At 31.6% G+C, this 26,195-nt stretch overlaps 1 protein-coding gene across 7 annotated transcripts; it reads right to left on the bottom strand.

Annotated features, from left to right (window-relative positions):
* Window positions 1-297: 297 nt before the first annotated feature.
* On the bottom strand, window positions 298-26,195 carry LOC113509887 (glutamate receptor ionotropic, kainate 2). Of its 7 annotated transcripts, XM_052899303.1 has the most exons (19): window positions 25,855-26,195; window positions 20,309-20,385; window positions 19,808-19,963; window positions 19,323-19,507; window positions 18,885-19,042; window positions 18,540-18,681; window positions 18,294-18,461; window positions 18,180-18,200; window positions 17,503-17,655; window positions 16,888-17,106; window positions 16,219-16,469; window positions 13,109-13,288; window positions 11,611-11,748; window positions 10,364-10,562; window positions 8,758-8,989; window positions 8,283-8,398; window positions 6,288-6,443; window positions 2,413-2,431; window positions 1,771-1,990 (listed from the first exon to the last, which is right to left on the bottom strand). In XM_052899303.1, the coding sequence occupies exons 2-18, from the start codon at window positions 20,382-20,384 to the stop codon at window positions 2,420-2,422; spliced, it is 2,562 nt and encodes an 853-aa protein (XP_052755263.1). In that variant the 5' UTR covers window position 20,385; window positions 25,855-26,195; the 3' UTR covers window positions 1,771-1,990; window positions 2,413-2,419. The 7 variants fall into 7 exon arrangements, with proteins under 7 accessions (XP_052755259.1, XP_052755258.1, XP_052755261.1 ...); XM_052899299.1 differs by lacking the exons at window positions 2,413-2,431; window positions 11,611-11,748 and adding an exon at window positions 12,482-12,613 and having other exon boundaries at window positions 298-1,911; XM_052899298.1 differs by lacking the exon at window positions 2,413-2,431 and having other exon boundaries at window positions 298-1,911.

The following is a 26,195-nucleotide window of genomic DNA, read 5'->3' as shown; positions in this document are numbered from 1 at the left end:
ACATGAGCAGTACCATGGACATAACAGAGTATACTGTTATGCCCATCATACTCCGCATACGTTGCCATTCCTGAGGACGCAGATGTTATTCCTCTGTACCCTGTAAATTCACGCCATATCCCATTCTTCAAACTGAAACACAGCCATGCAAACACAACTGCTTCACGGTAGAAACACGAATGGGACAGAGGTACCCAAGCAATCGACTTTTGTACAAAGTCTCCCTCTGATAATATTTTCTTGTAAAAAAAGGCAACGAAAGGTAATTCCAAATAGTTTAATAAATAAAGGTAGCTTTTAGTAAAACAATTTATTTGTTTAAATTCAGCTCCGAAAGGTGAACTTACAAAATATGTATACCTAATAAGAGTTACCTAGATCTTTGGCACAATTTGAGCTGCCATAAATTAGAGCATTGGTATTAATTGTATTATTTTTATATTTTTTAATTAAAATAATGGCAACAAATAAACATTAATTTACAATAAAGTAACATTTACCATCCATTATGATAATTAAATTTGCAGATTATAATAAGTCTTTAAATAGATAAATATCACAAACTTAACAAGTTTACTTAAATAATCAAAGAAATTGTATTAGATAATAATAGTAAAATTTCTATAGAAGATTTATTTACAATTGAATTCGATAAGAATGTATTTAATGGAACATTCAATTAATTACACTTACAATGTTAACCTTAGGACTTATATAAAATGTGATTTTAATTCTAATAGAATTAAATGTATAAAACACCAATAGGTAATCTAAATATAATATTAGGTATATTCTACTTCGAAAATGTTTACACGATAATTGTTAAAAGTAACAGCAAATTGGCTTTCCCACCTATTAAACGATAGGGTCAATTATTTTCCTATAAGTAATGAATTATAAATTACCGGTGTTTAATAATATCACCTTCTGGTATTTTCTATCAATCATTATATTAAATGTTCACCGCCTTTTTCCAAAAAAGAAAAGAAATTTACGATAGATAGATGTGCAATACATGTTTAAACAAAAGCACGCCTTACATCTGTGTTAAGGGTGCTTAGTAATAATATTTTTTGGAATCAAAAAATTTTTGTTATAATACAAATGTAGGATGGTGTACGATAACAGCCACATTAGTTAAAAACTGTGTCGTGACTGTCAACGTCCGTCTCCTCAAGACAGAGGCGTTAGCTCAATAATTACTAATTATTAATGTAACATTTTTTTTCAAAAATCTATAGATTGTGGCATATCAATTTACAAATAAACATTAATACACTGGCTAAATAATATTTAATCACTTAGAGTTTTGTTAAACGAAATAACAAATTTTAGTTTTGTAAGACTGTCAGATTTTTAACCAGTAATAAGCAGGACTTTGATAAAACGGATAACAAAACCTATGGTTTAATAGGCGTTTTAAATGAAGAAATTGAAATTCTTGATTTTGGCACAGATTTTAAATTTAGAAATCAATTTTCATTTTTACAATTTAACAATTCGAAACATTTATTGGCATTGGCACAACGTAATTTCTTAAAATACATTAGTTCACAACATCGTCATATTGTTTTCGACAAGATATGAATTATTTACAATACATATTACAGTGATTAAGTATAATTTGCATTTAAAGATCTTACCAAGTTTATAAATTCACGTCACGTATTTGTCTGTTAGTGATAATGACAGAAAGCACATTATCAAAGTCCACAGTGCCTACACATCGCTGGGGGGCGAGGAGGCAGGATCCGGGCGCTAGTGGAGCTGACTCTTGGTACTGAAACCATAGTGCAAGTAGGGGGAGCCGGCCCCGTCTCGCGTGCTCCCCGGATTGCCGCCGCTACCAGTGCCGCTTGGACATTTCAATGCCGAACGTAGCTCCGACGCCATTTCCGAGCAAAGTGAAGCCTGATTGCAAAAAGTTCATAAGGTAGAACATATTAGGATGCTTGCATATTTGGTATTAAAAAAATCGTACCTCTTCCTTCTGTGTGCAGTTGCAGCAGTGATGAAAAAATTAAGTATTGATTAATACATATATATATATAAAATAATAATGCCGATATAATTATATTCTTAATATGCATACTAATAATACAAACAAGATTATTACAGTTTTACATTTTCTTCAGACTGCTTTTTACAGGCAATTTTTGTCGAGCCTTTTATAGGAAAAAAACTGTATCTAGATTTAGTAATATAGTTCTAATATTAGCATAGATACAAATATAACATGTATGTAAATGTAAATATGTAAATATAATATGAACCCTACATAAAATAATTCAGAGTACTAGCATTTCTAAGATTACAGCTACGATGGCGTACGTCACACATTGCCCAATCTTTGAATCCATATAAAATTCGAATATTACAATAGCACGTTTACAATAAAACGAAAATATTTACCAATATTTTAAAAATAAACCTAGAACAAAATAAAATTTGTATTAAATAATCAAATTCTGTTGGAAAACAATCGAGAGGGGAATACGAAAATTGTATTCGTTTATCGGCGTACTGCATCGAATAAAATTGACTCCAGAAATAGCGTGACAACGACTTGGTGGCGTTGGTTTAGCTTTGTATTCACTTTTGTAATATAAATTGTACTTATAATTTTTATTGTATTTATATTAGAGTGATCAATGTATTAAAAACAATATACTTGTAAAGAACACGTGAACATTGTATTTTCGTTATAAACCTCAATCGGCGTTGTTATCACTTAACTTTATTAAGAAAAAAGTATTATTAGACACATCCTTAATTCTTTATATGATTTATTAACATGGTATAAAATTAGTTCTTAGTCTAAAGATTACGAACCAAAAAGACTAGAAAGGAAAAAAAAATTAATAGGTAAAGTGTACATTTTGAGACCTTAGGGTTAATAAAAATATTTTGTATTAAAATAAATAAATGTGCTCACGATTGTAATTTCTAATAAGGTAGTCAGAGGTGTACGTCGATTGTTGCCGTTATGTTACACTTAATACAAGATATTCATTACATTTCGACAATTTTTATTAAAAATTCTTTGGTATATGTATTCTTTGGAAATTAAAAAAAAATAACATTGGGTTTTTTATAATCTTTTTATAATATAAAATAACTGTCGGATATAGACACGAATGATAACATGGACCTAATAATATATATCATTTTATAATTTATATAAAATATGAAAACTTGTATGTTTCATTATAATTAATAGACCGAATGGTGTTATAATATGTAGTTTAACTTCTCCAAAGTTATGTATGTATTTTTAGGATGATTAGGTTCTTATATAAAAGTTTTCTGCAATAATATATCTATTCCTCGGTCGTTTTTGCTGTCAAACAGCTATGCTATATGTATAGCAGTAAAACTACCAGAATATAGAGGCATAAAATATTAGTTCTCAAGAAAAAAAGAAAAGAAAGAAACAAATAAGAAAAGTCAACTTTCCATCAGATGGACCATCAGCATTTGCATAATTTGCATAAAACAATATAAAACACGACGAAGTATTTTCCTTTAACAATAAATTGAATGTCACTAAAATTATTTTATTATTTCTTTTTGTAAACGACAAATAATAAGACGGATGCGTGGGATAACAAAGAATGACAGAATAAGAAATGAGTAGGTAACAGAAAGTTTATAAAGTGACAAAAAGGTAATTGTTATGTGATTACAAATATATGAAATAGAATAGATAAATCAATCTAAATTAAATTTTTATTATTATTATATCAGCCGTTAATTTTCCATTATTGAACATAGACCTCCCCCATAAGGAGGGTTTTGCCAGTAGTTGCCATGCTTAGCAGGCAGGTGGGCAACCGCTGTTAGGCTTTGACGTTGTTTTAAGAAGGACGACGATGCCTATGCTTCGACAATTAAGTTCCCTTTGCCATCTCTTATTGCACCCACGGAAAATGAACGGGTGGCTCATTCTATGGCCAGATCAGCCGGCATTTGCATGTTTACTTAGAAATAATATTTTTGGATTTATGACAATTTTTGTATATATTTAATTACGTTACACAATATCTTTGCAAAGATGGCACCAGTTGTGATGTGTTGGCTCCATATTAATTTTATTTATTTTGTTTAATATACAAATTTTTTTTTTTTTTTTTTTTTTTTTTTTTTATTTTATTATCAATAAAAATACAAGTTACAGAATTTATGTTCCATTAGCATTTAGAAACCACGTAGGTTTATATTAATACTAAATACATTAAAATTATTTAGATTGTATTAAAACCATGCAAGAAGTATCGTTTTAATTTACACTTGATGTTGCTAATAGTAATATTATCTCGTACATCGGTGGGTAGTTCATTAATAAATCGAGGAACCAGGTAGTCAGCCGTACGCTCACCATAACAGTTATTTACGCGAGCGCTATTGGTACAAAGTTGCTTCCGTGCGACCGCCCTCGTATATACAGCATGATTAATTTCGTTCCAATATTTATTGTTAAAAAAGTTTTCCTTAAGAAATGTGTATTTAAATTGTAGATGTACAGGTAAAATATTGCAATGTCGAAAAAGACCAGTATCATCGTCATAATACTGCATCTTAATTTTGGGAGATACAATAGTTCTTAAAATTCTACGTTGAAGTTTAAAAATATCATTTAAATATGTTTTATAAGTGCGGCCATAACTTGACAACCCATATTGAACATAAGATTCGACCAATGAATTATACAGCATCAGTTTTACTTTAAAGGGAATTCGGTGTCTAAGGATGACTATATTAGCTAAAAATTGTCTTAATTTGTTACAAATTTTTTCGATGTGTTTACTCCAATTAAACTTACTATCTATAGTTAAGCCAAGATATGTTTGGCTGTCCTTGATTGACCGTTATAGCGGGGCAGCTGCAAAAGTTCCTTTCATTAGTTATATGTAGACACTTGTGGTTGTGAGCAATGATAGGTTTATATAGAGGACGAAATTTTAAATAGGGTGATTTTATGATCAAAAGTTGTGTTTTAATTGGATTTAATACCAATCCGGCATCATGACACCATTCAAGAAGGACATTGACATCAGATTGTAGAAGGTCTCGTGCTTTTTGAATATTTTTGTCAGACAATACTAGACACGTATCATCTGCAAATTGGTAACATGAACTGTGTTTCAAGATATTATGCATATTATTAACATAAGACAAAAAATGTAGCGGACCTAATACAGATCCTTGTGCCGTACCTTCAGTTACTGGTACATGATCACTGTATACATCATCTATTTTAACGGTGAATTTACGATTTTGTAAATAGTTCTTGCACCAGTTGAGTAAAGGCCCACGTACACCAGACTCATCAAGTTTAGTAATTATTTGTGCATGTTTTAGGGTATCAAAAGCACGGGAAAAGTCTATTCACGTAAACTTGAACTCATGTATGAAATAACTATTACTACAATCTGTTTCAATGGAACTGAATAAAATTGTAAACAAATGGGTAAGTTTATCTGACCAGATGCAGTCTAAATGTTTTGTAAGCAATTCAATTTTTATTGTTTCTGTCATAATTTCAACAAAATTTGGTTACCTTTTTATTAAATTAATGGGAATGTGAAAAAAAAAGATTGTTCGTGGAAGAACGTGTCAATTTTAATACAACTTGTAATGGTAAACAATTTGACAGCTTAAATGATAGAAAATTGTAACCGTCGTCTATAGACAAGAATATTATTATGGTCATCACTGAATATACTGTCACGTCGCTGTTACATGACATACATACATGATCAGTTTTATTAGAAAGTGTTTGATCCTGTGCTTGCAATATCCCTTTTATTTTTATTTTTAAATTTTCCAAGACACTAATTCATTGGAATACTGAAATATTATAATAGATTGTCTTGCTATGGTCATATAAAGTCATATTTTAAAGATAGGTGTTAAGTATGAAAGTGGATAGATGTAAAGGTAGGGGACGACCGAAAAAGGTGGATGGACTTTGTGAAAGGTGATAACAGAGGTGTGAGCCCGGAAATGATATTTGACAGGGTTTTGTGGAAGAAGAAGACATATTGCTCCTACCCCAAACAAATGGAAAAAGGCAAGGGAATGATGAATGAACTCAGTATTCCAATCTCAAATATACTTGCATACTTATTACTGTAACAAATAATAGGGTAGTTAGAGATATTTATCAATTATTATTGTTATGCTATGTCTATATTGCACAGAGCATATTATTCATCAATAACATTTTATTTCTTTCTTATTAAATTAATCAATTTATTATTATTTAATAGCTCGAGTTAGCTCACCCGCTCATCCACGGCGACCTTACGAGACTTCCAGACAAATTCGCAGACTGCGATAACGCAAGCCACCCCCATACCACCCATCAGTACGACGAATACGCCGCCGACGTTCGCTAGGCCAAGCTCATTAGCAGTCGACGACGATTTTGATGTCTCGTCCTATTTAAAAATGTTAATAGATTTAAAAAAAGATGTACAATCAGACACTAAAATACATATAACATTTACATAAATAACATTTAACAATAATGCACACATTACTAATCTGCCATTTGTAGTTAAATGTACCGAATGACAAAGAATCTGGCGGTCAGTGGCGTAACAACAGGGTAGCAGAGCGGATAAAATGGCATAGACCCTGTCCTGAGGAGTCCCCTGGTTTAAGTAGCCGTGAGCATAGGAATGAACGAATATTTAATTTATACAGGTTATTACACCACAAGTATTTAATTTTAAAAACAGCATCTCTGTATGTATACAACCGTGTGGCATGCAAATATTGAATTTGGAGTTTGTCCTTAAAATTTTATATTAAAATAGTCTTCAAATCAATTATAATATTTCTCAGAAAGACAATTGTAAATTTTCTAATTACATTTTTTGTCTGTCAAATTTGTATTTTGTCAGTAATGAACAGAAGAACATTTATAGCACGGTTAAAAAAAAAAAAAAACTATTTATAATAACAATCAATGTAATCAATTTGAGCATTAATTGAAGAATATTCACGAATTATGCGAATAAATTAACAAGATTTCAACAAGGTATTTTCAAAAACCAAAATTAGTCACAATAATTGTAATAGTGTGCGTAAGTATGCAAATCTACTTAATTTTTAAATTAAATATTATACCGCATATTATAAATCTAACATAATATAAAAATGAAACTACAACATTGACCTTTTTTGATAAGGGGACCCTCCCATCTAATGAATTTGCTACGGGTATAGTTACGCTACTGCTGACGGCCCACCTTTGTGATAACTGTCGCATAGACAATGGGTATCACAGAATATATTCCAATATCCATATATATATACAACATATATGCATTAAAATATCATTATGTAATCTATATTACATTATTTTTGGTGTATAACAAAAGTAAATTTTTAAATGAATAAAGCAGACTAAATATAGTATTATTAAATTAATTATATAAACAAATATATAATAAAATAATATAGATAAAAATATACAGTTAAAGATAAAATGAAGATCGCAATTATATATTTCAATTGTATATGGTAGATATGTCATTATTGACTTTGAGGAACGGTTTTTATATAAATCGGTCTATTCAAAAATCCAAAGCTTATTCTGAATCGTATCTATCGTTGATTTCTTTCACGCTTTACCCAACCATTACATAAGATGTAAATGGCGAGAGATATCAGTCCTGAAATCAGATTTTAGATCGATTACCTACTCTTTGAACAGAATTCGTTGCTGCTTTTATATTAGATTTGTTTAGAAACTGGTTTAACCTACTTTGAAATGGAGAAGGTTCTCAATTAGACATTATTTATTTTTGTGTCTTATGTGAGACCTGCTTCATTATAGTATTTATAGTTATTGTTAATTCTTTTTTAATGAATTAGGCTTTACTTTGATATCGGATCTATACAAATTAGATTGAAGTCGTTTTATTTTGTGATATAACATTTTAGATGTTTTACTACTATATTTTGATTTTCAATTGATGCATATTAATTTTAACTCAAGTGAGTGTATTTTAGCTTTAATTAAAGTTTTCTTTTTAATTTTATTTACCTAATTGCAAATTGAATAGAGTCCTTACTATAATATTATAATTGTATTATAATATATTAATAAGGATTCTATTCAATTATATAGTGGGTCAACCAGTTGTTATACAATTTGTATACAAACAATATATTATGGAAAGATATAACTAAGGCTATAACAGTCAATATAACCTCGTTACGTGGATGAAGTTAAGGGTAAAGACTAATAAGAAATAAAAGGTACTTACCCTACAAGACCCTCCCCCGCGTTTTTCTTTCCACCATTTAGTTTTTAAGATGTGTAATTTTCCTTCTTCTTGCAGTTTGAGTACGGCTCCGCTTATCGCGGTGCGATATGGCGAATCTAAAATTGTAACAATTGCTGATACTTTATCTATTAACTTCATATCCTTCACAACATTAAAGATTTTTCTTTCTTTTTAATTAAATTAATTTACAAATTATTATGGATTAGATACTTTGTGTATGCAAGGCTTTTTTATAATTTATATAGAAGTGAAAAGTTTATTATATAAATTATGACAACCAACAATTAAATTAATTATAATTTATTTGTGAGTTTCAAAAGTAATTAAGAAAAAACGTCGACTTCATTGGAATTAGAGTCACACGATATTATTCATTAATAAACATGAAATAATATTATTAAGATTAAACATATCTAAGCATGAGTTTCTATAAATAAGAAAACAGAAATCTTACTAGGCGGCATGGCAATTCCATATCCCTTCGAGTCGAGCATCCCGCCCACTTGTGTTAGGTCGCAATTCCTCTCGACCACGTACTCAATAGTGGTTGACTCCATCAAGTAGGCATAAGAGCCCTTGCCCCTCATCACCCGTTCCTCCCCTTCTTTATTGCTACTTGTGAAGACTGTGGGGCGGGCTGATTCCATGAACGACCACATTCGTTGGTACGTAGAAAAGTTCGAGTCCTGTTAAGAGAATATTTATTGTAAGTCACTAACATCCACATGTTTTCTTAGTTTTAGGACTGACGTAGACGACGAATTGTCGACCATCGAATATATTTTTGTTTTTTATTTTAAGTCGGGGGTCATGTATTATAGGAAACTATTGTAAATTTGACAATCAAAAAAGTTTAAAGTCCTACAGTTTATTCATCGTCTACGCAGCTGGTACCAGCATCTGTTAATATTTTATGCGAAAAAAATATATTTACATTTTATTCTCCTATATTTAACAAGTAACAATCAGTATAAAAGCGTAACATGATTGCTGAACCAAAAAGACGACATACTAGGCGGAAGCTTTGAAAAACTTTTTCGTCGCGTAGCGTATGTGTACACAATGTCTTTTAATTCTCGTAACCGTTTAGACAACATATATACCTAACATAAAATAAATGAGATCTTTCATGTAGGTACTATCTGCTTCATAGTAGAAATTTGCGTACATGTCGAGTGTGATAATGCGTGAAAACGTATGTTTATACGTTGAAACGAAATTCATTAGCATAGGAAACTTTGTATAAATTGTCTGCTTGGCACTTCTGTCCCATTCTGATTTCTGCCGTGGAGCAAAATTTGTATGGATGTGTTTTGGTTTAAAGGATGAGATATGGCGATGAAATTACAAAGGACAGAGGTATATTAGTCCTTAGGAATGGCAATGCTTAAAAGGTATCATGGGCGTCACACTATATCTATATCCGTTATCAATGGTACTGTTCATGCCTATAGGCGACGGTTACCATTTTTCATCAGGCAGGCCGTCAGCTAGTTTAATATTCAAAGTTGTTTAAAAAAGCAAACTTCTTAGAAAGTGTTCTAGTTTTCAAAATGGATATTATTCTCAAAGACAGATAAAGTAGTATACTAATAAAACGGGTGCAGCTATCTAGTAAAGTAAGTAGATTTTTTGTCACCTTTCGAGTAACAGTTGTTTTCCAAATATTTATTAGGAAATTTCGGTGTTATTGCTAGAATAACTTTACAATTATATACCGTATTATATTATCTGATTATAACAATATAAACTGATTGATCTTTATTATTGTTACTGACTTTTACTTGGATTGAAATATAAAGTGATTCTTTTGAAATATTTAAACATATTTCGCGGAAACGAAGTGGTTTAAGTTACATTTTAGGTTACACTGCATCGTAGGTGTTACTTACGATTTTTTGTTTTAAAAAAGAGATGGAGAGGATTACTGAAATGAGAATCGTGATGATGACAAAATAACGGAATAAAATACATGAATAAATAAATAGTTTTTACTATTTTGTAAATATTGTGTCGATATAATATTACTATTAGTACAATATTTTTACAACGCAATTTACCCTAAAGAAGGCAGCGGTAGATCCTCCCTTCAAAGCTCCGTACTTAATCTTAGTCTGCTTGGCTAGATCTTCAGCGCTTTCAATGGGAGAGTCCATGCGTTCCACAGTTAGGAAGGCGGCTAGATTGGCGGTATATGATGATATCATAATTAATGTGAAGAACCACCACATTCCTGCTACCATACGCGTTGATACCGCTCTAGTCGATGGAAAAAATACAAAATTAGCAATTCGAAGAGTGTTATTATGCAACTAAAATTGAATTACTTTTAAACAATTGTGCGTACAATTACTTTTTTAATTAAATGAAACTATCATGCCTGTTAAATATATGAAAAAGTTTACTGATTTTAGACAATTTATAAAATTAGTATCAAACTTAATTTTTTTTAGATTTTTTTTTAATAGATTCTAAGCGGAGGTAAAGGGATTGTTAGTAGTTAGTTAATAGGGATGTAATAGCCCCACTGCTAGTAATATACCCTATTAGGTCAATCTCCACGCGGTTTTCTTCGAAAACCATCCCGGTTAATTGTTGTGGAATTCGTATATATAGTCAGTACACTATAGGCTCAACAAATGGCAGGTCCTTTTCATCCTCATCTATCATCATTCACTTGTGTCCCGCCTCGTATATAAATAGCGCAGGCGAGGTTATCATTCCATTATTATCTATTAAAACACAGATCATAAATAATAATTACTTTTCATATTAAACTAAAGGTATCTACAGAGACTGACATTAAATAAGTTTTCTTTATAGTAGCGTATATATAAATATCAATCTCTGCAAATAGTACACTAAATTAACTTCAAACTTTTGATGCAGCAAGCTATGGATACTACACAAGCCATAAAGGTATCAGGTGCATAATGTTAGAAACATTATTTCAACTAGTTGTTCAATTAGCAACTAAATTACATTGTCTTTACGAACTATAGTGGAAAACAAAGCCAGTGGAAATTGTCGACGCGTCGCTGTTTAAATTGGACGCTCCAGACGGCTACCGATGCTTGAAATTTACAAAGGGCTGTGGTTGCTTTGAAACTAATTAGTGAAAGAGGAACTCCCTTTATCCAAGATTTGCAACTGAAGGCTACATTTCCTTGCTGTAGTTATCAGCGAGTCAATTCTGTCCAATCGTTAGGGTCGAAAAGTTTAGGATTGGTTGATTTATCGTTGAATAAATAAACGTTGAGTGGAAATTAGAAGTGTAGCCATCGGTTGTTATGCGGGAGGGACTTACTTCGGTGCGATATCCGAACCTTGCTGCATCAAGGACCCGATAGTGAACCACAGCGAGTTCAACAGAGTGAACTGATTCTCCAACACCGGCGGCTCGTCTAGACAGTTCCTGGGGCTGTCCCACTCGTACGGACTGAACCTGTGCCCAAATACTGTCTGTCACTTATTGACATACAGACTTTATATCTCCACCATTAAACTTTTAATGAATGTCAATGTATTTAATATTTCATGTAGATATAGATATATTTAGAATATATAATTTACAAGCTTCTTTCTTTTAGTATAATTTTGCCATAGTTTTCTTAGAATTTAAATGTCTTATCAGGCACTAAGAGACGTCCCGCCTCCGCCAGGTAAATGCACTTTTAGCGCATTGACCTTGCGACCTTTACATTGTAGGTTGACCTGAGCAGCTTTTTAAAGTTTAAAACTTTTGCATATATTTGTTTTTATTTTCTATATTTGAATTTTATCGCATTAAGTTATAAAAATGAATAATAATAGTTTATTAAAATAATTATTACAACTAAGATTGTTTAATAACTGTATTAAAAGTATGGCAAGTATGCTTCATATTAAATGTCACTTTAGCTTCAATACCAACCGTTAACATAAAAAAAAAGTTATATTCCAAAATTCTTAAAAAAATGCGAAGTTGAAAATAAGAAGTAAGAAAATTCTTTTAGTTGTAATACTGACATTCATAAAGTTATGTTTTAGATGGATTTTCGAAACCGATAATAGTTCTTTACTTGGACTTCGCTGAGTTCACTATGCCAATGACATTAAAAGCACACTAGAACAAAAAGTGTGTTTCTAATGTCTAATTTAGTAATACATAGATATTTTTTCTGTTATTGGCGTCTTACTTGGGCAAAAAGTCACAGCTTTGTTGCATAAGAGATCCGATGGCAAACCACAAACAATTGGCCAGTGAGAAAATGTTTTCCATTTTCTCGCCGTCTGGCGAGTGTGATTGATGCCATTCGTACGGTGTGAACCTATTAAATAACGAATTTGGCATTTATATTTTTTTTATTATTAATAAAAATATTCTTTTCTCTTTGTTGTAAACAGATATTACTTATAATACGATACGATACGCTCTTCACATATTTCTATTGGGTTTGATTCTTGTAATTATGCAATTTTTTCTAATGCTAGTTTTTGACAGTGATGTAATAAGATTTTAGTTTGATAACTTTCACATTAGAAATTAAATAAAATTAATAAATAGAGTTACATAAACTTACATACGTAATAAAACTTATACTTAAATTTGACATAGGTATTATAATGCGTCAGCACATTTTATATATAGTGTGAGAAATAATTCTAAAATTAGTAAGAAATAAAATCACAGCTAATCATAAAATTAAAAATGTAAGTTCTTATTTTATAGATACAAAAATTCTTGAAAGTACCTATGTGATAAAAAAAAATTGTTCTCCAATTTATGTATGTGATTTTTACATGCAAGTAAACGTTACACATACCTGGCAAGTATGAACAGTAGAACGGAGACACCCAGATACGCTGTAGCCATATAAATCCAGACGTCTAGGGAGAGGGGCGAGAGGAAGGAGAACAAGTTCGGCGGTTGTTTAATGGGCTTGCGGTATAGCACTGAGATACCGAGATTCATGAACGGCATCGTGAAGTCGACCACTTGCTCCCTAGAGAATTACATAAATTACATTTAATGCTCTCTCCTCTGTACCAAGTAGTGTTAACCAGGAATAGTGAAATCAATGGAAACATGATGGCAGATAAATTGAAAAAAATCAGATAAACTATCATAAATATGAATATAAGGTTGTTTGTTGTGAGCGTGAAGTATCATTGTTATGTCACAGCTGTAAGACGTACAGGAAAAAACAACTTGGACGGCTAGTAAATAAATAAATATGTATATATATATATATATATATATATATATATATATATATATATATATATATATATATATATATATATATATATATATATATATCCTCCTGCGGCCCGGTTTCAATGTGGGTACATCCAAGGAAGACCCAGTGTCCTAATATTAGAACAAATTAATTAAGTCCTAAACGCCCAGACCAAAAATTGTTCATATCTTGGTAACCACAACAGATAAAGGTGTAATATTTTAGGGATACTTTAATATTGATTTAGGCTTGCCCGACAGAAAAAAAAGATTCCAAAATATTTTGTTCTATATTTATCACATTGGGATGCTACATATAACCTGAAGTCCCATAGAAAATGGAAATTTAAACACCTGATATAACAAATAATTCAATTCCCAATAAGTACATCCTTATTACTGGTTATTCAATACATGCCATAATCAAGAACAAGCCTATGAAAACTTTTAACTCGCCATTTGTTATTAGCAGACTCTTTCCTGTTTTATAAACGGCTGTTTGATTCGTTTTATCTACGATCATATCTATTAGCTCATCATCAAAGTATTGAGTAAAATAGTCTAATTTTGAAAAATTTGTTCTGTCTTGTATCGAGTACGATGGCTCAGAAAGCATAGGAAGGTTTTTTGTGAAATTCTTTTACAGCCCATGTAAACTGATTATCTGAACTGCTGCTACCGCGAGCACTAGTAAATTGCGGAGTGCGCTCACATCTTCTGCTGTAATGTGCATGACTACGGGCTCGCATGCGCGATCGATCTCGTCCTCGACTACTTTTCAGAATTGGTGGTGGACTCTTAGACTCTGATTCTGAGCTAGTACTGGTTTCACTTGCATCATTCCTATCTGGAACGAACTCATTGCCAGTATCCTCTCCTGTAAAAGGATCTCCCTCGTCGTCTTCGAAATCTGATTGATGTAGTATCTCTAATATTTGACTATCTGTGAAAGGGAAAACTGTCAGCACAATGGCGTAGACTAACTAGAAGGAAAATAATTAAAGGTATAAATGCCCCCCGTACTAGTATTAACATGAAATAAAATCACTAAAAAACCATATAAACGCTTATAGTGCTAGTATTAGTACAAAAAAATAATCACTAAAAAAGCATATTCATATTGACAAAATTACGATAAAATAATAGTGTTTATATAAACTGCATCCCTTTGTCCCGATAAAAAAACAAAATGTCGTAAATATAACACAAAGATTTAAAAGATATAAATTAATTAAACAAACCTTTTATCGTTGTACGTGCCACCGCTTCGACTTAGAATGACAGAAGAACGAAAAAAAATTCCCTGTCCATTGAAAGCAGTGCACTGCCACAATACCAAATATATTTACAAACTAAACGACATTGAATACACAACGTGGCACGTAATTCAAACGCGGCAGATGACGGAAAATATTTTGTTCTAGTATTAGTACAGTGGGTGTTGACTCCAAATTGCTATTTTAAAAATTGGGCGTTTACAACAATGTGATTTTGTTCTAGTATTAGGACTTCAGACCTCAGGAGGATATATATATATATATATATATATATATATATATATATATATATATATATATATATATATATATATATGTACATGAGAATCTATAGAAGGTTATTCTATCCGATTTGTAAACCTATTTCTATGATTAACATTATCACAATAATCTCATTTCTACATTTCTAAAAATAGGTACTTATACCTACTTATAGGTAGGGTTTGACTACATAGTAATCAGTTTATGAACCGATTCTTAATTGCTTATTTCAACTGAAGGAAACGTATTTAATGTTTATTCTTATATAAAAGTAAGTAAGGGAAAAAGTAAATGATTTTTTTTAACGCAATTGCTTTTCAGGAATATTACTTTTTTACGCAACGTAGAATAGCAAACAAACTGACGGCCCACCTAGTCGAAAGTAATAACCATTGCCTATAGACATGAACAATTCCGTGGAGATAATAGAGTGTACTGTGTCACTCTGTAAACACACTTCCTTCATGGCAGAAACACGAACGGGACAGAGGTACCCAAGCAAACAACTTTTGTACAAAGTCTCGCTCTGGTAAGTCTGGTACGATTGAAGTAGATTTTTTGAACAACATATCTAAATAGTCATAGTTATAAAACAATATAAGTCTAGCACTTCTATTATACAAATCAATCATAATTATTGTATTCTTTTTCTATGCAAATATTAGCAAAAACGTTCAAATATAAAATCGTTTATCACTCGTTGCCCTCAGATGTTTAGTTTTTATTGCATTTGTCCCCACAGAGTAACTGATTGCATTGATACGAACTATGACTTTTCTAATAAATCAAAACTGTCAACTAACAAAAATACCAATAAGAATAGAGGGATAAGACCGTCATATCACTACATCAGTGGATTAGTTTAATTCATGGAATAATAAAAATATATGTAAATGAGTAAAATTTGTTTGTGTAATAATACCACAATAAATTTCGGGCGCGTTATACAAATATATCCATTGTATCTTGCGGCTTCATTCATGTTCGTACCGTGATGTTGAATAGCCCATATACATACTCAAGAATGAATAATTAAATGCAAAAAGAATTTTGGACATCCGACTAATAGTTTTAGATTTCAGCTTGTTCAAACAAACTCTTCCAGTTTACTGTATTAGTATAGATAGATACAACTAGATTATGATTACAGCTTTACCTATCGTAAGTTATAGTAAGATCAGCGATAGCGACATCGGCACGTTGCTCCAGCAATTCTCTTATCATTCCGTCCCACTCTTTAGTCTCACGGTTGTAGGAACCGTATCGACCGTCTGGCGCCAACTTGAATGTATAATTGAAGCCCAGAATTTTAGATATCTCGTGAATGAGATCAATGGCATACCCCTCGAATTGTGCGTTCCCTGTTAGCCTCTCACTCGCCTCTCTCCTCATACAATATGGTGCACTCTACGAAATTAATGTTATATATACATATACATAAAAAGAATTATAAAAGATATAAAACTATATATAAAAGGCATTTGAATCGAGTCGAATAGCTCAACTTTTTATATTTACTGCAAAACAATATTTTTATTCATAAGGAAAATTCTCAAAGAGTTTTTTACTGAATCTCGTTTTCCTCTTCCTATTTCTCAAACATCAGTATTATATTGTGAACAAAGACATGTCCTTGCTCAATATGTTCCCAATGGATATATATTTTACTCTATAGTAGTATATATACTCTTCGTGTTTCTGAAGATCTTTAAATGCGAAATATTGCAATAGAATTTATTTAAAATATGTGCAACTGAAAACTAGTATATAGTTTTTTGTGATTTGTTATACACAACAAATTTGTATTAAAATTAATATCTCTCACCAAAATTGTAGTAACAATAAGAGTTTTATTTTGCAGTATCTCCACTATTTGCCTTTGATTATCTCCGTATGACCTTGTGTAATTGACTCCCTCAGAGGAGTTCCAAGTTCCCGCCTTTTGAAGACCGTCCCTTGTCAGTTCAATTATATCTAGAGTGAAATCGCTTCGGAATCCTTGATGGTCAAACTTTATAACTCCAGTTAAGCCTTTCATTTCAACCTGTTTGTTGAAATAAACAAGGTAAGTATTAAAGTAACTTTGTTCACAATATTATAAATAATACAGTGTAGGTATAACCAATATGTATTTGCCAGCTAAAATATACGAGTATGCTATATTTAAAATTATAATGTTAAAAATAGATCTGCATACTAAAAAACTAACGTTAAAAATATAAAATTAATGTAATATTTAAAGCTTAATCCATAGAATACCGATAACTCTAACAACACCAGCTGTTAATTTGTTAACTCATTTGTGATAATTCCCTCCTGTTAAAACATGAACTTTATTTACTGTTTTGAGATTTATTATGAAAATTATTAGAACGTGAAAGAACATGGTTTCAAAAATATGTTCAAAAGTATATGTTATGTAGATACTATATTTACTTACAATTTTCATATAATTAATAAGGCTGTATCCATGAGGCCAAGTATCTTCTGCTTCGCACGAAAGTGGTCTTACATCAATTTGTTGTGATGTATCTAGATCATGTAAAGCTTTTGCAAAAAGATGTACTGCATCATACATGAGAGCTGTCTCCGTCTGATTATTGCATGAAAAAAAAGTTCGATTTCAATCGTGGCAAAACCAGTTATTTTGATTTAAAAACTAAAATACTAAATCGATTTTGATAAAATGTCTCAATCAATGGGATTAATGTGAAAGTATATCATTTCAGATAAAAACTAATTTTCCAAATCCGTTTGTAAATGATATAATTATGAGGTAACATACTAACACAAAACACAACGGAATTGCGAACCTACTTCTTTTTTGAAGTTGGTCGAAAAAAGTGTTAAAAAGAATATGAAAGTGTCGTTGTAAACATCTAAACAATTTTTGCTATAGCAAAGTGTTTGTAAGATCTTAAGAAAAAGGGAATAGCGAAAAACGCGAGTAAGTAACAAGAAAGGTTCCATTATCTCGACTCCTTCTACTATTAGTATTCATTTATTGATAGGTATATTTCGATGGAATGGAAGTACTTTTTATAAGCTTATTTTGTAATACTGTTATTAGTTATCAAGTTATCCAATATTATTATAATTAATATAATTTAGTCTCACCTTTATAAACGTCATATTTTCCTGCAAACAAAACGTTTAGTTTCAATATTTGTTTAAGAAATGTAAACAAAATCAGTTATTTATCGTATGTAAATATATTTCGCAAATTATTACCTTTGCTGAGGTGTGCCCTAGTTGTAACTTTCGCCCTTTCCGGGCTTCGTCGTAAACCCAATCCCTTATGACTTTTTGGACATCACTTCGTTCGGGATCGAGTAATCTTAATGCTGTTATATTGGTGCCTCCATATTTAAATTCTTCTAAATCTACACTATGAAGATCCTGTTGAATAAAAAGAATCCCTTTTATGTTGTATAAAAATAACTATTTTTAAAAGGAAATTTAAGAAAATTTACATACAAGTGACGTTATAAGGTAGCTATGGTAATCAGACATCATGCCAATCTGTTGCGCTTGTTGAAGAACATCTCGGATTCTCTCAGTAGTGCAATCTAGTACAATGTGTGATTCTGCGGAATTTTTTATTTGCTTCAGCAATGGTCTGCAAAAAAAGTTTATCATGCTAGAAAAAAAAAAAGATATACATCTATTATCTACTATATATATATATATATATATATATATATATATATATATATATATATATATATATATATATATATATATATATATATATATATATAGATAATAGATGTATATCTTTTTTTGTACTGTACATAGAAATATATTTTTTTATAATTTAACCTGTAATCATGTGAATCAGGCAGTTGTCTGACAGCAACAGGCAACTCTGATGGGCCGTGAGCTTTGAGTAATTCTTGGAGACGAACCAAGCCATCACTATTTTCATACACAATGGTAAAGGATTTCCAACCCCAGGCTCGAACAAGGTCAACATATGCCTAAAAGATACATACATGTTTTTTAAAAGTATATAAGCTATAATAAACAGTATCTGAGAAATTTTAGAAGTTGAACAAAATTTTTTGTAATATTAAATAAATGTTGCAAAATTAGAAAAGCCAAATAAAAATAAGAACGAAATATGATAAATTATATTTCCATATAATTTAAAGAATTGTTTTTTAAAGAATTTAGTTTGGTGCAAATTCGAGAAAAGGTCCTGTTAGGTTATTACTAGGTTCGTTTAAAATGCTTTTATTGTATTAGCATTTTACTTACTCGACTTAAAGCGGCTGGATGAGGATATAGGTTGACAAGGCAGGATTCCCGTCGCGTGCGATAGTCCCATCTGGTTTCCAAGTGAGGTAATTCCATTGTGTCACATATAGATTGAACGTGAGCTGCTGCTGGTGCTGATTGGGGCCCAAATATAGCTGCTACACCGCTTCGTAAAAGGTGACACACTTGCAAGCGTGAAAGAAAGAATGAGTTGAAATATTATGTCTTCGGGTATGAAAACATTAAATTCAACTCTTTTTAAATCTTTAAATAATTGATTAAGTTAATAGTAGTGAGGCCTTTGATATAACTTTCAGCTATTCAATAGTTTAAAAGGTTAAAATTTTCCAATCTAATAGTTGCATCTTTCGACGCAAAGGTAGCCAGTATTTTACAATATTTTGATTAGTAAGGCACTTCCAAGCAATTGCGAGTTTACGTCATCACTACCTATTGACCTATAAGAAACTATATTAAATTGTTACCTCTTTTTGAAGCATGGAAACTATCTTGAGGTGATATAGTCTCAACTTGTGCCAGTAACTTCGCTCTTGGCAATATCGCTCTATCAGCGTTCACTCGCTCCACTGCATATCGAAATGCTACTTCTTGTTTATCATCCTCAGGATGGAACAGTCCACCTGGTAAAAACGTCTTTACTTACCAAAATAGGTCTCTAATAATAAAATTGGTTATTTGAAACCGTTTATTACAAAATGTTTATTAAAAAGTAGATGCATGTAGTTAAGAGATTCAGACTATTTTAATCAAATATACCGTCTTCTATTTGATGAATGAGTGAAGTATCTTTAGAACTGGTATAAATTGCATGAAGCTAGAGATGCATGTCAGGATAGAGACCTTTAACACTCGGATTTCTCTGCCAAACTCCGTAAAGAATACGTGAAGAAAGCTAAATATAAAAACATTAAAAATATAAGAACTAGAGTTTATAATTCTTTTAAAGATATTAAATATTAACTCACCGATTCGAATTGTATCTGGAAGTGCAGATAGATGACCGAAAAATAAAATGAGAAATATCGCTTTTGCCGCTCTCATTCTGAAACAATGAAAAAACTTTTACAATATCGCAACTTGTTGTAGTGTGGTGTCGTTGGATATATTTGAGGTCTGAAACGGGATTGGTAATTTTGTAAATTGCTTATTTTACAAACTTTTTTTACAAAAATCAGAAGACACAATATCTTATGATTTTTTTTTATACTACTGAGGTGGCAAACAAGTATACGGCCCACCTGATGGTAAGTGGTTACCGTAGCCTATGAACACCTGCAATACCAGAGGTATTACGCGTGCGTTGCCGACCCTGAAGAAACCTCTTTACTCCGCTTTTGAAGAACCCCATGCTGTGTCTCCTGAGAAAATCTCGGCAGGGAGCTCGTTCCACAACCTGAGTGTTCGTGGGAGGAAACATCTCTGAAACCGCGCAGTACGCGACCATTGAGGCTGTAGGACATGAGGATGAACTCCCTGTCGATGGCGAGCCGTATGGTATGGTAGAAAGTGGCTGTGGGCATCATATTGAACAATTCCTCTGAGCACAATCCATTGTACAGGCGGTAGAACACGCAGAATGAGGTAAAATCTCTCCTAAGATTTAAGAGTTCGATACCGCCTGTGAGCCTGGGATCATCGACAATTCTCATAGCTCAACAAAAATGTCTCATGTGATCATGCTTAAGAGTGAATAGTTATTGTAATATACTAATCTAACTTACGAAATTCGTAGAACTATTATTTAATAGGTAAAAGTAATTTGCATAAGTAGGTGGATCTACTTCATAGATGTTGGGTTTCTATTCTATACCAAGCAGTTGTGCTTACAAGTTTGTATTCGGGTTTGAAATCTGGTATGTGGCAATGAAGTGGCAGTAACTTTCATGTTATCATGAATGCCACAGTGCATATTTATGTTATGGTTCATACAACCATGGAAATACTTGTTTCCTATTCCAAAATAAAGCACTGATTAATAGAAATATGTTTTTGAGTCAGTGATTTAATTAGTACACCAGAGTCAAATCAATTTGACTTTTGAATGGTTAAACAAAGAAACTCTGCTGAGTTACTCAGATATATTTATGCTGTTTAAGAAGTTAAAATGGATGCGACTGTCGTTTTCTACGACTTAACCTAAGCTTTTAATTGTGTAAACCCGATACTTTGTTTATACTTGCTCCATACGACATCAAAGATAATGTTCAAAATTTAATTATACGTATTTATCAAAAAGAAATAATTGTCGCGGGATACAACTGGTACTACAATATAATAATTATTTGGTTTGTCTGATATGTTAATCAATGTCTGATTTAAATATTAAAAAGCTGTTATTTAGAAATCATCATAACTCAACCATATGTAATTATGTAGATACATTGTTATGTAAGTATTTATATTTCGTTTTAATTAAAATTACATTGCACGTTATAAAGCGCTGATTTGGAAGTTATCACAATTTTGATGAAAATTGTAGTTACTCTAAAAAATATGCTCCGTACTGTATTATTTGAGATATCATATTAATTTTCCATCGTGCCGTGTGGTTCCGGCATAGAATATAGAAGAGAGAAGAGGCGACTAAGGGAGGGCGAGAGAAGGGCATCAGTGTCCTTCTTAAAACATCTCTAAAAGCCTAACTGCGAATGCCAACCTGCCTGCCAAGCGTGGCTATTTTTGCCAAAACTTCCCTTATGGGGAAGGTTTTTATTGGTTCCCTCTGTTCAGCAATTGACAGTGAACGGCTAAAATGATGACGATGATGACTTATATTAATATTATAACTACTATAAGTAGTATTATATAAAGTTTATGAATTTTAGATTCATATCACATATCATAGGTACCATGCCAACTACTAAATAGACTTAGAGTTAACAGCAAATATTTTTTGAAGTCATTGAATTGATGATGAGATTCATTATCCGAAATTTCTGAAATTAGAATTAAATAGGTAATCATAATAAAAAAAAGTCTAAATTGGAGGAAAAGTATTCAACGTATTGATTTTTGAAACTTTATCAAGCACCGAGTATACTGAAAAGTTCTGAGATAGTGTTTATTTGGTGGCTATATATTCAGATTAAGAGTACAGTATCGTGTTTAATGTATTCCACATTTTGTAAATTTAACTTAAATACAAACTCAAGTAGATACGAGTACTTTATGTAAAAGAAAGGGACATTTGACATTTGGATCAGAAGATTTGCTGAATTTGCTTTCATCCTGATTTGGGCAATAACGGCAAATAAATATCTCAATAGTAATAATTTATTCATAACCAACGTATAAATACAAGATGTTACAGAATAAAACAAATAAAGTGTCTTATTGGTAAGAAGAAAGGGTAACCAAAAGTGGCTATAAAAATAAAGTAATATCAAGTTAATATCAATGGTAATAAAAAAAATGTTGACAGATTTTATGAATATTTAGGAAGGTTTAATAGCAATAATAATAAACGTAACTAATTTAATAAATATTCTATGGGCAAAACCTAGTGTATCTAATTTAGAAAAGCTTGTTTTCTTTTTTAATTAACCAACATGAGAATCGCACCAGAGAAATCATTGAGGTTATGAGATTATAGCAGCAAGGAGGTTATAATTTATGTATTAACTGCAAGGAATAATACCTATACTACTTATTATTTCATCATATAACCATATCAGCCATTAACTGTCCACAGCTTAACATATTAGGCTTCCCCCAATTAGGAGGTTTTGCCAGTAGTAGCCACGCTTGGCTACTTATTATTAACTTCTTTAAAATGTAATAGAGAAGTTGGCATAAAAGAAAGGATAAATTTTTTTTAACTGATATTTGAAATAACTTTAAAAAGAAAATATATTTATCGGTGTTTATGTAGAATTTACCTCGGATCGAATTAAATGGAAATCTTGAAAGATCAATTTTCCAATACTAAGAATTTCAGTCTTTTGCAATATTACTCTTAATACAAAATTCGTAAGGTAATAAATTTTGTGTGCAATAACCAAACATCTTCAACGTAGCTTAACTTTATTAATCGACACCTGTTGCCACACCTGAGGTCATCATGTACCATGGTGGAATGTAGGGGTTCACAATTTTTGTAGGCCTAAAGAAGGCTTTAATTAAATAAAACCAAATTAATTAACATGAGCGGCCTAAACTACATCAAATTAAATGGAGGAAAACGGCTGATGGGATGCAATTTAGGTAAATTAATTTATCTTTATGATAATAATATTAATTTACAGTTATTGACTAATAAAAGTAAGTTAGTCGTACTTCTGCCATGAAGCAGATATGCTTGTATGGCTGTGCTTCGATATGAATGGTTTTATTTTTATATATTTTTTTTTATACAACTAAGAATGGCAAACAAGCTGACGGCCCACCTGATGGAAAGTGGTAACCGTCGCCTATAGACATGAGCAGTACCATGGACATAACAGAGTATACTGTTTCGCCCATGATACCTCCCATGCGTTGCCATTACTGAGGACTCAGGTGTTATTCCTCTGTACCCTGTAAATTCACGCCATATCCCACCTTTCAAACCAAAACACAGCCATGCAAACACAACTGCTTCACGGTTGAAACACGAATGGGACAGAGGTACCCAAGCAATCGACTTTTGTACAAAGTCTCCCTCTGGTTTTTCTTTTAATAGATAAAAATAGAAGTGTAACCCTACTTGCGCTATTGGTATACTTTGATGGGGCACTAATAGTTAATGATAGAATAAAGCACCAATGGTAGATGGAGGATAAAGGCAGGTCAGTTGGCCCATCGTGAAGTATTCAACAGGATTTAACCTCGATGTTTTCCAGGAGAAACCGCATGGAGGTCAATCTGATAGGGTATATCGCTAGCAATGGGGCTGTTAGAACTCATTACTGACAATCCCTTTTCCCTCGGTTTGAAGGATGGATATGGCAGTGAAACGACGGGGTACAGAGGCGTTACATCTTAGTCTTCAGCAGTAGCAATGGATTAATTAATATGAAGTTTTTTTGATTAATTGGTGAATTGTTCTTGCAAAATAAATATTTTTTTTTATTATTAATTGATAAGTAGAGAAGTCTTTGAGTTCACGTCTGCAGATGACGATTACCACTTTCCATTAGGAGGAACGTTAGCTTGCTTGCATTCTAAGTATAATAAAAATAGTTATATATATTGCAAAGTTGTTTTCAAATAGATTATAGGTAATAAGAGATAAGCATTCAACTTATTCCCAATTGTTGAATCTGTTACGGCATGTTCTATTATCAAAAGCTCAACATTTCCTTTCTTATATTCTAAGGGAAACGCAAATTGTTAGAACTTTTTTGGATTCCGTAGAAACTTTCTTTTTTATACAGTTCTATTTTTAGAGGGCCTCATCAGACCCATAAGAAAACTCTATAAAAAGAAAGTTTCTTTGTGGTATCATCATGCTAAACGATGTCTGTCAGAAGCACTTAAATGAAATGAAATAGGTAATTTACTCATAATATTCTGTTTTAAGAGCATAGTAGAAGGAAAGATAGAGGGCAAAAGAGGAAGAGGAAGACCGAGGATTAACTACATGGGACAGATAAAGGAAACACTAGGCGTCATGTCGTATAGGGAGATAAAGGATATGGCCTGGGATAGAGCTGGCTGGAGGAAGATGCATGAATTGGTTGCACCGACAAGAGGAAACTCTTAAATGAAAATGAAATGAATTCTGTATTACCTTTATTATTGTAGTCTAAACCCGATAATAGTAACAAAAACTTAAAACAAGTATATTTCAGCAGGTAACTTTAATAGTAAGTTGAGCTACTATTTATATATACTGAATGACAAATGAAAGATACAATGTTGCAACTATGAACTAGGGCAATATTGTCCAGATGTCGTAAGAGGAAACTAGGAGAACAAAGCACTATAGTACACTAGTATAATAGAGAACTAATAATATTAACCTAAATCAAACCACCTGATTAGTGGTTTAGACAGTACATATTCTTCTGTAATCGGGAAAAAGTAATGTAATTTCAGCACGAAGTTATCGGGTCATTATGATGATAATAAAATATTAAGTTAATAATGAATGATAGATTAAACTAATACATTAATAATTTATTTATTTCTTCCCACAAGACTTTAAACTTTATAAAACGCATATTAAAATAATAAAAATAAAAACAAATAAATATTAAGTACAGGCAAGGTTGTATAGTTTTTAAAAAATATTATATCATATGGTAAGGTATACGACGGCGGTTCCACGCACACTTGATATTATTCATAGTTTTATATGTAGTATTTATATACTTGTGTCAAGATAAAATAAACAAAAGGTGTAAAAGCGTAAGTGCTTTGTAATGTTATATTATTAAAAGTTATTAACGTTTAATTATGGTATATTTTTATAATGAGCGTAGAGATCGAATGGAATGAGGTTATGAACTAAAAATTATATTATATTCATCTTAGTAATCATAATTTATAATAAACACATGCTTATTTAATAAATTATATTAAAACATACCTGTTTTAATTAGATATTAATTAAAACTTCAACATACATATCTAAACACACTCACAAGTTAATCGTTTCACACACACAAATCATTCATGAACACAAATCACAGTGAGATATTTTACAATCATTCGTTGTAATTAACACGGCAGTATCTATTTGTTCAGCGCTAGTTGTCTATTGTTATTGTTTATTTTTATTTTTATTTATTGAGCACAGTATATTATATTTGGCACGTGACACGATCCGATTTCGTTCAGTGGATCAGTATGATATCGATTTGTATTCGAGTAGTATTCGAGTCATGTGTGAATGTAGGCCGATAGAGCGAACGACGGCCGCCCGTGCGG

This window comes from Galleria mellonella, unplaced genomic scaffold (genome assembly GCF_026898425.1).
Source record: "Galleria mellonella isolate WM207_F2 unplaced genomic scaffold, CSIRO_AGI_GalMel_v1 utg57, whole genome shotgun sequence".
NCBI lineage: Eukaryota > Metazoa > Arthropoda > Insecta > Lepidoptera > Pyralidae > Galleria > Galleria mellonella.
Note: the sequence above shows the minus strand (reverse complement) of the source record. Positions and strands in the feature narration are given on the sequence as shown.